General features: G+C 36.9%; 1 protein-coding gene across 1 annotated transcript in view; it reads left to right on the forward strand.

Moving 5' to 3' along the window:
• Positions 1-12,079, forward strand: part of SBF2 (SET binding factor 2) — a 485,589-nt gene that overhangs the window by 403,694 nt on the left and 69,816 nt on the right. Inside the window, exons 27-28 of the mRNA XM_027852565.1 lie at positions 450-648; positions 9,456-9,652. Of these exons, the coding sequence (XP_027708366.1) occupies positions 450-648; positions 9,456-9,652 (396 nt within the window). The remainder of the gene's footprint in view (positions 1-449; positions 649-9,455; positions 9,653-12,079) is intronic.

The following is a 12,079-nucleotide window of genomic DNA, read 5'->3' on the forward strand; positions in this document are numbered from 1 at the left end:
GAAGGTCACCAGTGTGAAACTCTGATATACTCATCCTCACATCCCATCACAACCTGCCTGGCCTTCATAAACAAACCTAACTAAAATAAGAGATCTTGGATATCAAGCCAAATTGGAACTACTTTTAAATAACAAGAGTTTATTTAATGGCACTGAGAATATGAGTGAAATGGTAATAAAATTATCTTTTGGCATTAATTTTCCTGAACATCTCCCATCATTCCTGAAAAAAGTACTTCTTTTAGATGTGTCTGAATATGATGATTTTTTGTAAAGGTTACAGCAACAAGAAAAAAATGCTATGTGAACATTTATGTGTGATGTTCTGACCATCTTTAATACCCATTTGAATTGAACCCCTCTATAATAAATGAAAGTGTCTCCCAGAAGTTTTTAGGTGCATTTTTTTCGCTTTCTCCTTTCTTATAAATGTGTTTTTATTATCAAAGTTTCAGATGACAATGAACTACCCACAAGTACAACCTTGAAGGCTTCTGAAAAGTCAACAATGGAACAGTTAGTGGAACGTGCCTGTTTCCGAGACTATCAGCGTTTAGGTCTGGGAACCATAAGTGGCAATTCTTCCCGCTCCAAAACTGAGTATTTTAGGATTACTGCTTGTAACCGGATGTATTCTCTCTGCCGCAGGTAAGTGCAGTGGTTTCTTTATGTCCCCCTTTCCCTTAGCCTTCTTGTTATGTTCTCCTGCACACTGAATGCACACACTCAGAAAGTCCAAAAAAAAGGTCTTGTCCCTCCTTCACAGAGTCTGTTCTTGCCACATAAATTTCATGTCAAGGCGAAGGGGGTTTTTTTCTCCCTAATTTTGCTTTTTTCTTCATTATATTGCTTTTGGTCAAATATTTCCTTCACAATTTGTTTCCTTCCAGAATTTTTCTTTGGGCAGGTGGGAGGGAGATCAGTCTGAACTCAAGATCATAGGGCAAGCTTCACAGAAGAACCCAGGACTGAACTAAGGCCTGAAGAAAAGGTAGCACTTTGATAGAAGAGGAAGAGCAATGAAGGCAGGCGTGATATATGAACCATTTCTGTGTGCCATACAACCTGGACTTTTTTTCTTATTGTTATATTACATAGTAGGTGTGATTTAATTTCTGTATTGTTTCCCTAGATTTTAGATCTTTTAAAATCATTCGTGAAAGATAGATTTTATTGAAATTAAATGTGTATATATAAATATAGAGACATATACAAATCTATTATCCACAGACTTTCTCACCACAGATGTTTTTCTTTGTTCTTCATGAATTCATATTCATAAATTAATATTAATTCCTCTCTTCTGTTCATATATTTCCTTTTCACATAGTAGTTCAGTTTCACAAAAAATACTTGGAAATAGTTAGCTAGTGCTCTTGAGGTCTTGATGCAAAATCAAATGTTTGTATTACACACAATTTGGACTATGTAAAAGGCACAGCATTTTTATAAAGATCTATGGCTGCATTTTATTGCTGAATTTAATTTCATCATTACCTGTTTCCCTCACCCCAAGACCAGTGTCATCTCTTCTTTATCTGACAGCACAGCACATTATTTTATTTATGTACTTTCATTTAGGTATTAGACTGGTAGGTCAGGGGAAAGCTTTAAGCATAATTTGCCTTGATTTCAGCAAAACATGGGACAAAATTGCCATGCTGTTCTTGTAGACAAGATGGAGAGATAGGGGCTCGACAATTGTATATGTAAGTGGGTTCAGGAGTAGTTGAGTGAATGCCCAGACTGAAAGAGTAGTCTTTAATGTCCTCATGTCAAATTCAAGACAGTTTTATAGTGGAGTGGCCCAGGATCTGGCTGTGGCCCAATATGGTTTGACGTTTTTATCAATGACTTGGATATAGGTATCGATGGCAAACTTCTCAGATGTTTGGATAATGCAAAGCTGAGTGGGATAACTAACAACATTTTGTGTAACAGTCTGGATTTTAAAAAGCTCTCAACAGGCTGTAATGTGGACTAGTTAGGAAATTTACTAGAGGTAAATTTTGCATTTTGGTCCAAGAAAATCAATTTTATAAATGAGTAAGGCATACCGAGCAGTAACAGAAATAATATTAGTTTTTAGTGAATTTCAAGCCCAATGAGTTGACAGGGCAGAATGGAAGTCAAAAAAAGCTAATGAAGTCTTGGACTTTGAGAGGCAATCATTGGGGGTGGAGGAGAGACAGAAAGGGAAAGAGAGGGAAGGTAAGAAAAAGAGAGATGGACAGAAAGAGAGGGAGACAAAGTCAGCGACAGAGGGAGAGGGAGAGAGAAACAGAGAGAGAGAGAGAGAATGAGAATGAATTTAGTCTGAGTACATGCCCAGGTACTGGGCTAAGCCTATCTCACTGTGCTCTGCACTGGTCTGATTGAATTGTTCTCTTCAGTTCAGGGCACCACATTTTAGGAACAGCATTAACAGGGAAGAGGGTGATTGGGACAGGGAGGAGCCTTGGGTTCCTACCACATGAAGACTGGGTAAAGGGAGCTAAGGCAGTTTAACCTGAAGAAGAGAAGACTTGAGAGAGAGACATGTTAGCATTCTTCAAGTATCTTAAGGGCTGGTATTGTGGTCAAAACAAGGATCAGTGCTTAGAAGCATCCGAGAGTCAGATTGAGGTTTGATGTTAGGAAAAACTTTCTAACTCTTGGAGCTCTCAATTTCAGTCCTTAATAGCAATTTCACAAAAGGATCAGATGGAGTAGTAATGCATAAATTAATAAGGCTTTTATTAGAGTACGTTTAATCTCTCATGAGAGAGCCAGACCTTTAAGTTGCCATCACCCACAAGTGCTCTACTTCAGTGTTCATGAACTCTGGAATTCCTTATCTATTGTCATTCCACTTCTGTCTCTGCCTTAAAACCTCAAACCCTGTTCTTCATTTTCAACATGTCCTCCAGTCTCTCCACCCCTCAGTTCCTTGCCCTGCCTACATTCTTCTTCCTTCTTCATCTTGACCTGCTGGTGAATCAGTTCAACTCTACACTATCTCCTTGAGTCCTTTGCCCTCTTATCATGTTGCCCTGCCAAACCCCACACTTGGATTATATTCACCATCTGCTCTTTTCTCCTATTCTCATGCTGCAGAATGAAGTTAGTCATGAAACTGCTAATTGAGTCCACTACAAATTGATCTCACATAATGTTACCTGGGCCCTCACTGCTGCAAGGCAATCCTTTTACACCTCACTTTAGGCTCACCATCCCAGTCACCACAGTGACTTTTCCAAACCTTTTCATCATTCCTCAAACTTCCCCATGGATCTCTCTCCTTCTACTTTTTTCAGCTGAGAATCTTGCCTCATATTTGACTGGAAAAAAATTGAGTGTGTATGTATACGCACACACACACACACACACACACACACACACACACACATACATATATACACATAAATTCTGTAACCTAAATCTATCATGTCTTTCTAATGGAATGCATTTCTAATGGATGTACTCACTCACAGGTCCAACAACACTGTATCAGTGTATCTATTTGCCTATAGCTCCTCCAATATTTATCATTTTCTTTTTATATCATCTTTACTAACCTGATGGGTGTTAAGTGGAATCTCAGAAGAGCTTTAATTTACATCTCTTTAATTAATAATGATCTGGAGCATTTTTGTCATATACACTGGAGCATTTTGTAGATTACCTGGGTTTCTTCCCCTAAGAACCTTAGACCAGAAGTATTAAACTCCTGGCCAATACCAACAAAACTCCAGAGTGCAGCCTGAACCAGATTAAAAATGTGATTGTGAAATGTGTAAATAAATAAAAATACAATACAACGTAGATAATGCTAATTCACAGTTGCAGGAATTAGTTTCTATTTGTGTTTGACACCCCTGCCTTATATTCTTATAAATTTGAATCAGTTCCTTATATATCTTGGAAATGAAACCTTTACCCAAGCAACTTGCTGCTAAGATTTTCTCCCAGTTAATTGCTTCCCTTTAATCTTAGCTTTATTTGTACAAAAACTTTTATAATGTGATCTTTTTTATATTTAGGTCCAGTATCTATTTGGAACTTAACTTTGTATGAAGTATTAGGGGTTGATCTAAATCTAATTTCTTCCATATTGCCATCCAATTTTCCCAGCAGTTTTTGTCAAATATTGAATCTTTATCATAATAGTTGAAGTTCTTGTGTTTATCAAATACTATTATACGGGATTAGAAACATTTTTTCTGTGTGTTATATACCTGATGCATCCCACTGGCCAGTCTTTCTATTTTTCAGTCAGTCCCAAATTGTTTCAATTATTACTGATCTTCTTTATTTCATTTTCTTTTCATTATTTCTTTTGAGATTCTCGACCTTTTTTCTTCCTTTATGTGAATTTTGTTAATATTTTTTCTAGTTCTATAAAGCAATCCTTTGGTATCTTGATTAGTATGGCATTGAATAAATAAATTAATTTAGATAGTATTTTCATCCTACCTGTAAGCAACTAGTATTTTTCCCATTATTTAGACTTATATTTCTGTAACCAGTTGTTTGTAGTTGTATTTAGTTCTAGCATGTGACTTGGTAGGTAGACTCACATGTATTTTATATATTCTGTGTTGACTTTAAAGGAATTTCTTTTTCTTTCTATTCTTGCTGGGTTTTATTGGCATTAAGGTACCATAGACAATGACGTAATATCCATACTAAACATATATATATATATATATATATGTACCAAATGGTATAGCATCCAAATTCTTTTTTTTTTTTTTTTTTGGCTAGCAATGGGGTTAAGTGACATGCCCAAGGTCACACAGCTAGTAAGTGTTAAGTATCTGAGGCAGGATTTGAACTCAGACCCTCCTGACTCCAGAGCCAGTGCTCTATCCACTGTGCCACCTAGCTAACCTCAAGCATCCAAATTCTTAAAGGAAAAATTAAATGAGTTACAGGAGGAAATAGACAGTAAAATTATGTAAGTGAAGGGCCTCAACTTTGTCCTCTCAGAATTAGATAAATCTAACCACAAAATAAACTAGAAAGAAGTTAAGGAGTTGAATAGGATTTTTTTAAAGTTAGATATGATAGATCTCTGGAGAAAATTGAAAGGGACCATAAAGGGATAGTCCTTTTTCTCAGTGATATATGGCACCTACACAAAAATTGAGCATGTATTAAGGCATAAAAACTTCACAGCCAAATGCAGAAGAGCAGAAATATTAAATACATCCTTTTCAAATCATAATACAATGAAAATTACATTCAGTAAGGGGCCATGGAAAGATAGATTTAAAATTAATTGGAAACCAAATAATCTAATACTAAAGAATTGAGTGGGTCAAAGAACAAATCATAAAAACAATCAATTTCATTAAGGAGAGTGACAATCATGAGACAAAATACTAAAATTTATGGGATACAACCAGAGCAGTATTTAGAGGGAGATTTGTATCTCTAAATGCTTACATCAATAAAATAGAGAAAGAGCAGATCAATGAAATTGGGCAGGAGCTATTTTGCCCAATTATATACCAGTAAATCTGACAATCTAAGTGAAATGGATGAATATTTGCAAAAATATAAATTGCCCAGATTAATAGAAAAGGAAATAGAATACTTAAATAACCCCATCTTAGAAAAAGAAATTGAGTTCCCTAAGAAATAAATTGCCAGAACCAGATAGATTCACAAGTGAATTCTGCCAAACATTTAAAGAACAGTTAATTCCAATATTATATAAACTATTTGGGAAAGTAGGCAAAGAAGGAGTCCTACCAAATTCCTTTTATGACACAAACATGGTGTTTTTACCTAAACCAGGAAGAGAAAAAACAGAGGGGAAAAAAAACTATAAACCAATTTCCCTAATGAATATTGATGAAAAATTTTAAACACAATACTCTTAAGGAGATTACAGTACTATATCACACTATGACTAGGTGAGGTTTATACCAGGAATAAAATGCAGAGCTAGTTCAATATTACTAAAACTATCAGAATAATTTACCATATCACTAACAAAACCAACAAAAATCATATGATTATCTTAATAGATGCAGAAAAAACTTTCAACAAAATCTCACACCTTATACCAAGATAAAGTCAAAATGGGTGTGTCATTAGACAAAGAATGATACTGTAGGCAAATTAGGGGAACATGAAATAGTTTACCTGTCAGATTTATGGATATGGAAATAACTTATTACCGAACAAGAGGTAGAGAACATTACAATATAAAATGGATGATTTTGATTACATTAAACTGAAAAGTTTTGCACGAACAAAACCAATGCAGCCAAAATTAGAAGGAAAGTAGAAAACTAGGGGGGAAATTTTATAGCAAGTTTCTCTAATAAAGGCCTCATTTCTCAAATATATGGAGAACTGAGTCAAATTTATGAGAATACAAATCATTCCACAATTGATAAGTGGTCAAAGGATATGAACAGGCAGTTTTCAGATGAAGAAATCAAACCTATCTAAATCACTATTGATTAGAAAAATGCAATTTAAAACAACTCTGAAGTACCACCTTACACCTATCAGATTGTCCAATATGACAGAAAAGGAAAAAGACAAATTTTGGAGAGGATGTGAGATAATTGGACACTAATGCACTGTTGGAGTTATGAACTGATCCAGCTATTCTGAAGAGCTGTTTGGAACTATGCCCAAAGAGCTATAAAACAGTGTATACCCTTTGATCCAGCAATTCTAGTGGTAGGTCTGTATCCCAAAGAAATTTTTAAAAAGAAGAAGAAAAGATCCTTTATGTACAAAAACACTTATAGCAGCTCTTTTTGTGGTGGCAAAGAATTGGAAATTGAGGGGATGCCCATCAATTGGGGAATTGCTGAACGAGTTGTTAATAATTGTGATAGAATACTATTGTACTATAAGAAATGATGAGCAGGATGCTTTCAGAAAAACCAGAAAGACTTAACATTAAGTGAAGTGAAGTAACAGAACCAGGAGAGCATTATACACAGTAATAGCAATATTGCATAATGATCAACTGTGAATGACTTAGCTATTCTCAGCAATACAGAGATCCAAGACAATTTTGAAGGACTTAAGATGAAATACTATCTACCTCCAGAGAAAGAATATCTGATAGAGTCTAAATGCAGATCAAAGTACACTATTTTAAATTTTTCTGTATTTTTTATATTTATTGTTTTTCCTTTGGTCTGTATTTTCTTTTACAATGTGACTAATACAGAAATATGTTTTGCATGACTACACATGTATGACCTATATCAAATTGCTTACCTTCTCATTGAGTGGGGAAAGGAGGAAGCAAGGGAGAGAATTCGGAATTCAAAAAATTTTTAAATAAATGTTAATTGGTTTTACATGTAATCAGAAAAAAATAAAATGTTTAAAATTCAAAAAAAAAAAAGATTTCACTACTTGATGAGGAATGGTAGAAAATAGGATGGTTCATTTGGAAAAAACTGAGGGAATGAGAAGCCCCATAGAGGGCATAGAGTGAGATGGAAGCAAGATGAGTTGAAATTTCTTAATGGAACAAAGGGCACAAATTGGCTGTAGCCCACTGTCCACACAAATGCCAAAATCTGAACTTAACCATGCTTCCTACCCAATGTTTGGAGCTGTTCTCCTCACTTCCTTCTACTCTACTCAAGCACTGTGTGTGTTGAATTTTGTATTGGTTTTTTTGTTATTCCCGACTTATTATTTAACTGGCCAGGGAGCTTCAAGAATGGAAACTTCCTCTGTCAATGCATATTGGGAATTCTCTTTTACAGTCCTCAAGAGTTGCACAAGACACTGAGTGACCTGAACATAGTCACACAGCCAGCATAAAGACACAAAGATAAATAAGATATGGTCTTATCCCTCAAGGAAAGTATAGTTAAGTGAATAAGACACAAATACAAATGACTGTAATACAAAATAGAACATGATAACTGTATGAAAGTAGGACAGAGATCCAAGGGTAAAAAAAATCATTCCTTTCTGAGAAGGAAGGTGGTTCAGATCCTCTTTCGTGGAGATGGTATTTGACCTGGACTTTAAAGAATAGGATGTTTACAGGGTGGTATAGTGGAGAATCAATCAAAGGACCTGGATTCAAATCCTGGATCTGTCACTATCCACTTACCTGGAGCAAGTCATTCAAACTCTGTGGTCTTCACTTTCATATCTGCAAAATGAGAGAGGTGACATGGTTAGATAGCCCTTCCAGCTCTAAGTCCATGATCCTTTGGTTTATGTGTAGTATATGGGTTATATCAATAATTTGAGGTTTTTTGAACAATTTGGAAATGGATTCTCCCACAGTTAACCTGAATAAATGAGATTTTACTACGTATTAGAAATCCAGAATAAGGCCACCTATCATACCCAACCTTCAAAATGCTTTAGAAATATGAACTTAGAAGCTTGGGAAATGATTTGGTAACCAGCATATCTAAATAGGAGCCTTCCTCATCAGCATCAGAGCTGAGCTGCCCACAGACTAGAGAAAGGAGGATAGTGGTGGGTGTGAAATCTCCTTGTGGTTGAGTTTCTAAATTGACTCATAGGAGGAAGTATATTAAATTCCTTGAAACTTGCCCATCTTTTTACACTCACTGAATTGTAAAATAAGGTGTTCATCTGTTTTTCTATTCTTCCTGCATCGTGTCCTGCAGTTTTTAGCTAATCTGTTTTTAAAATAAGTATCAGTATGCAGTGTTAATAAAATATTTAAACACACTTTGACATGTGAACATATTGTCCTAGTACCCACAATGATTTGTTTTTCATTTTTAATCCTTTAGCCATCTCAGGCAATCATATATCCTGGTGCTAAAGCCTTTGTTTTGTTTTCAGTGATCCAGTGAACTGTTGGCACTGTGACATGTCATTCTCATAAACCGGACACCAAACCATTAATCTTTACAATCTTTATTTCGAGTTGAGGAAAAGCAGAGCTAAATAAATGAAGAACACAGTACAAGGGGAAAAAACAGGTTCAAACTGCAGGCTTTTCACCACTCAGACTTTTCACCAGCCAGCTTTGCTTTCAGAGTCCTCCAAAAACAGGACTTGTGCCACTAAGGGATGCGATTGTCATTGAAAGTGTCCTGTATATAAAAAAAAAAAAAAGTTCCCATTTCAAAATTCATCATAGAAATAAATGAAGGGAACAAATTGTTGACATAAACCAATCTACTCCCCCAAGGGATTGCACATGTTACCACTTAAATTGTGATCCTCTCCTAAAAATAAGGTTTTCTGGAACTTTGAACAACCATTTTGATATTCATTCTCATTCATTCTCTCTCTCTCTCTCTCTCTCTCTCTCTCTCTCTCTCTCTCTTTCTCCCTTCCTCCCTCCCCCTCTATCTTTTCCTCCCTTTGCCCTCTTGCTCTTCCCTCCTTCCTTCCCTCTCTACCCTTTACTCTCATTCCCTCTCCCTTTCCCTCTCACTCTACTTCCCTATCCCTTCCTACTTTCCTCCCTCACTATGGAACTGAAGCTACCCAGGGCTTTTAGTGGTACCTCAAGCTGTCCAGGACAGTAGCTTACCAAGAGTGGCTCGCTGCTATCGGCAAAATCGCCTGCCTGTTGTCTGCTGGAAAAACACCAAAACCAGTACCCTGCTGCTTCGAGCTGGTGGATTCCATGGAAAAGGAGTCGTTGGGCTTTTCAAATCCCCAAACCCTCATTCTACAGGTAAGCACTCAGTGTAGCCCCTACAGGCCAAGTGTGTTCATTTCCCTCACCAGGAGAAACCGTGATCGAGGCACAGCGGAAAGAGCCCAGCACCTGCTATTCTACTTCCAGTAATTTTCTGTCTGGGCATGGCCAAGTCATTTTTCTTCTTCAGATCTATTTTTTCTTCTCTAAAAGGAGAGAGTTAGACTGGATGATTCATGAGAGTCTTCATATCTCTAGGCCTAATCCTAACACATGCCTAGGTTTTCTTTATTTTCTCTCATGTTCTCAAGTATAAACACCATTTACTTCTATCACTTTATCCTTCCACATCATACTCTCATTTAGCTGATTAAAGCCTTTTCCAGCTTTACCATATTTGTTAACCATAATATGAGCAAAAATTATGCTAACCTTGACTGCTGGTAGTCCACTTTTATTTAAATCCCTTCTTTACTTGGATATTAATAAAAGAATTTCTCACAAAGTAGTCTTGAAAAAGTACCTGGCAGGGCCAAGATGGCAGAGTGGCAGGACGAAGAACTGCTGAACTCCTCCAAATATCTCCTCCACAAAGACCTAGAAAAAGTCCTAATTGGAAATTCAAAGAAAAATGACAGTATGTCAGATTTCTAGTCTGAGAAAATAGACAGGTCTGTAGACCCTGGGGAGGGAAGTCTGGCCAAAGGCATGCTATGTGGGACATTCCAGAAGGGTGAGGCTGTGCACCAAGGCAATTAGAGATCCCACACCCCCTTAGGAGGGGATGCAGGAACAGGTGCCTGCTGGCAGTTCTGTCATTTACTACACAGTTTCAGGTCACAGATCTAGAACATACTGAGGAGGGGAACCTGCACCTAAGGGTAATGTTCTGGGATGAGTAGCAGGTGTGGGCCCGAGTCTGTATGCTGAGTGAAGAGCAAATTCAGAAGCGAATAGTGGCCGTGTGGCTCAGACCCAGGAGTACAACAGTGTCTCATTTCCAGCCTCTCATTCCTTCACGATCTGAAGCCTTCAGGGTGACAGATAGGAGTGCCAGAGCAAAAGAGAGCCTACATTTCTGTTGCACTGAACCAGCAAAGCTTTCCAAGTGTATGAAAGTGACTGAGTGTAGCAGCAGTCTAACTGGAACTTCTAACCAGAGGCAAGCCCACAGGAGGGTGGTGCATTCCCAAACTCAGATCAGGAATCTATAGAACTAAGACCATGAAGGCGGTGATCAGACTTTTCCCTAAATCATGTTGCATGAGTTTTCTTTATATTTACTAGCTACCTACTGCCAATAATCCAGCATAAGACAGATAGGAAAAATTGCAGTTTATTCATTCAGAGTGAAATGCACTCTAGATATGTGAGGTTCTTATAATTCAGGTGGTAATTCATGTACTCATTCTTTACCTGAGGCGAAAAGGAGACATGCTTGTTACAAAGCAGGTTAATCGTGTAGAAAGGAAAGATATACTTGTTACAACAAAAGAGGATGCTCATCACTAGTTTAAAAAGTATGTCCTTGTTAAACATAGCCATTCACACTAGATCAAAGAGAATTACTTGCACCTTGTGAGACAAGAAAAAGAAAAGGAATAGATTTTCCTTGGGCTGTGAAAATATTCCTTTTCAGTGATAAAATCTTTTTTGTAGCAATTAGAAGCATAAAGGAGATATTAAAGGAAATCACTATGTTGTAAGCTGGTCCTGCAGTACATGCTGAGGCAAGATGATGAATGTAGAACAAAATAGAGTTAGCTATGTCAGCTTTTTTTTTAAATTTATTTTATTTTATTATTAATTTTTTTTTTTGGCTAGCCGGTGGGGTTAAGTGACTTACCCAGGGTCATGCAGCTAGTGAGTGTTATGTGCCTGAGGCCGGATTTGAACTCAGGTCCTCCTGACTCCAGGGCCAGTGCTCTATCCACTGCACCACCTACCTGCCCCTTATGTCAACTCTTAACAGACCACTTCTAGCTATTAAAAATCCACTTTTAACAGTCACAAGAGTTTGGGATCATCAAAAGCTTAGAGATCTAAAGCCTGACCTGTCTCTGAGATCCTAGAATAATACAACATTCAGTACCACAGGAAAGCAGCAAAAGGACCCAGGAGGAGATAAGCTCAGCCCAGATGTGCCCTCTACAAGTGCAAAGAGCAAAGTTCTAACATAAAGTTCAAAGTCTGGAAGTAAGTTGGAAGAATGAGTAAAATTTTTTTTAAATCCCACCATAAAGAACTATTATGATGATAGTGTTTCTTAAGACACAAACTTAGAAGAGGAGAATGATTCCAAAAGGTCTACAAGCAATCGCAAAGAAAAATTCAGCTTGGACACAAGTTCTACTAGAATTCATAGGAGAAATGAAACAGCAATTTAAAACAAAATAAAACTCAAAAAAGATAGTGATTACCAAGTGGATTTAAAAATCAAATGTGAACACTAGAGGAAAAAAT

This window comes from Vombatus ursinus, unplaced genomic scaffold (genome assembly GCF_900497805.2).
Source record: "Vombatus ursinus unplaced genomic scaffold, bare-nosed wombat genome assembly UNPS02009770.1, whole genome shotgun sequence".
NCBI classification, from domain to species: domain Eukaryota; kingdom Metazoa; phylum Chordata; class Mammalia; order Diprotodontia; family Vombatidae; genus Vombatus; species Vombatus ursinus.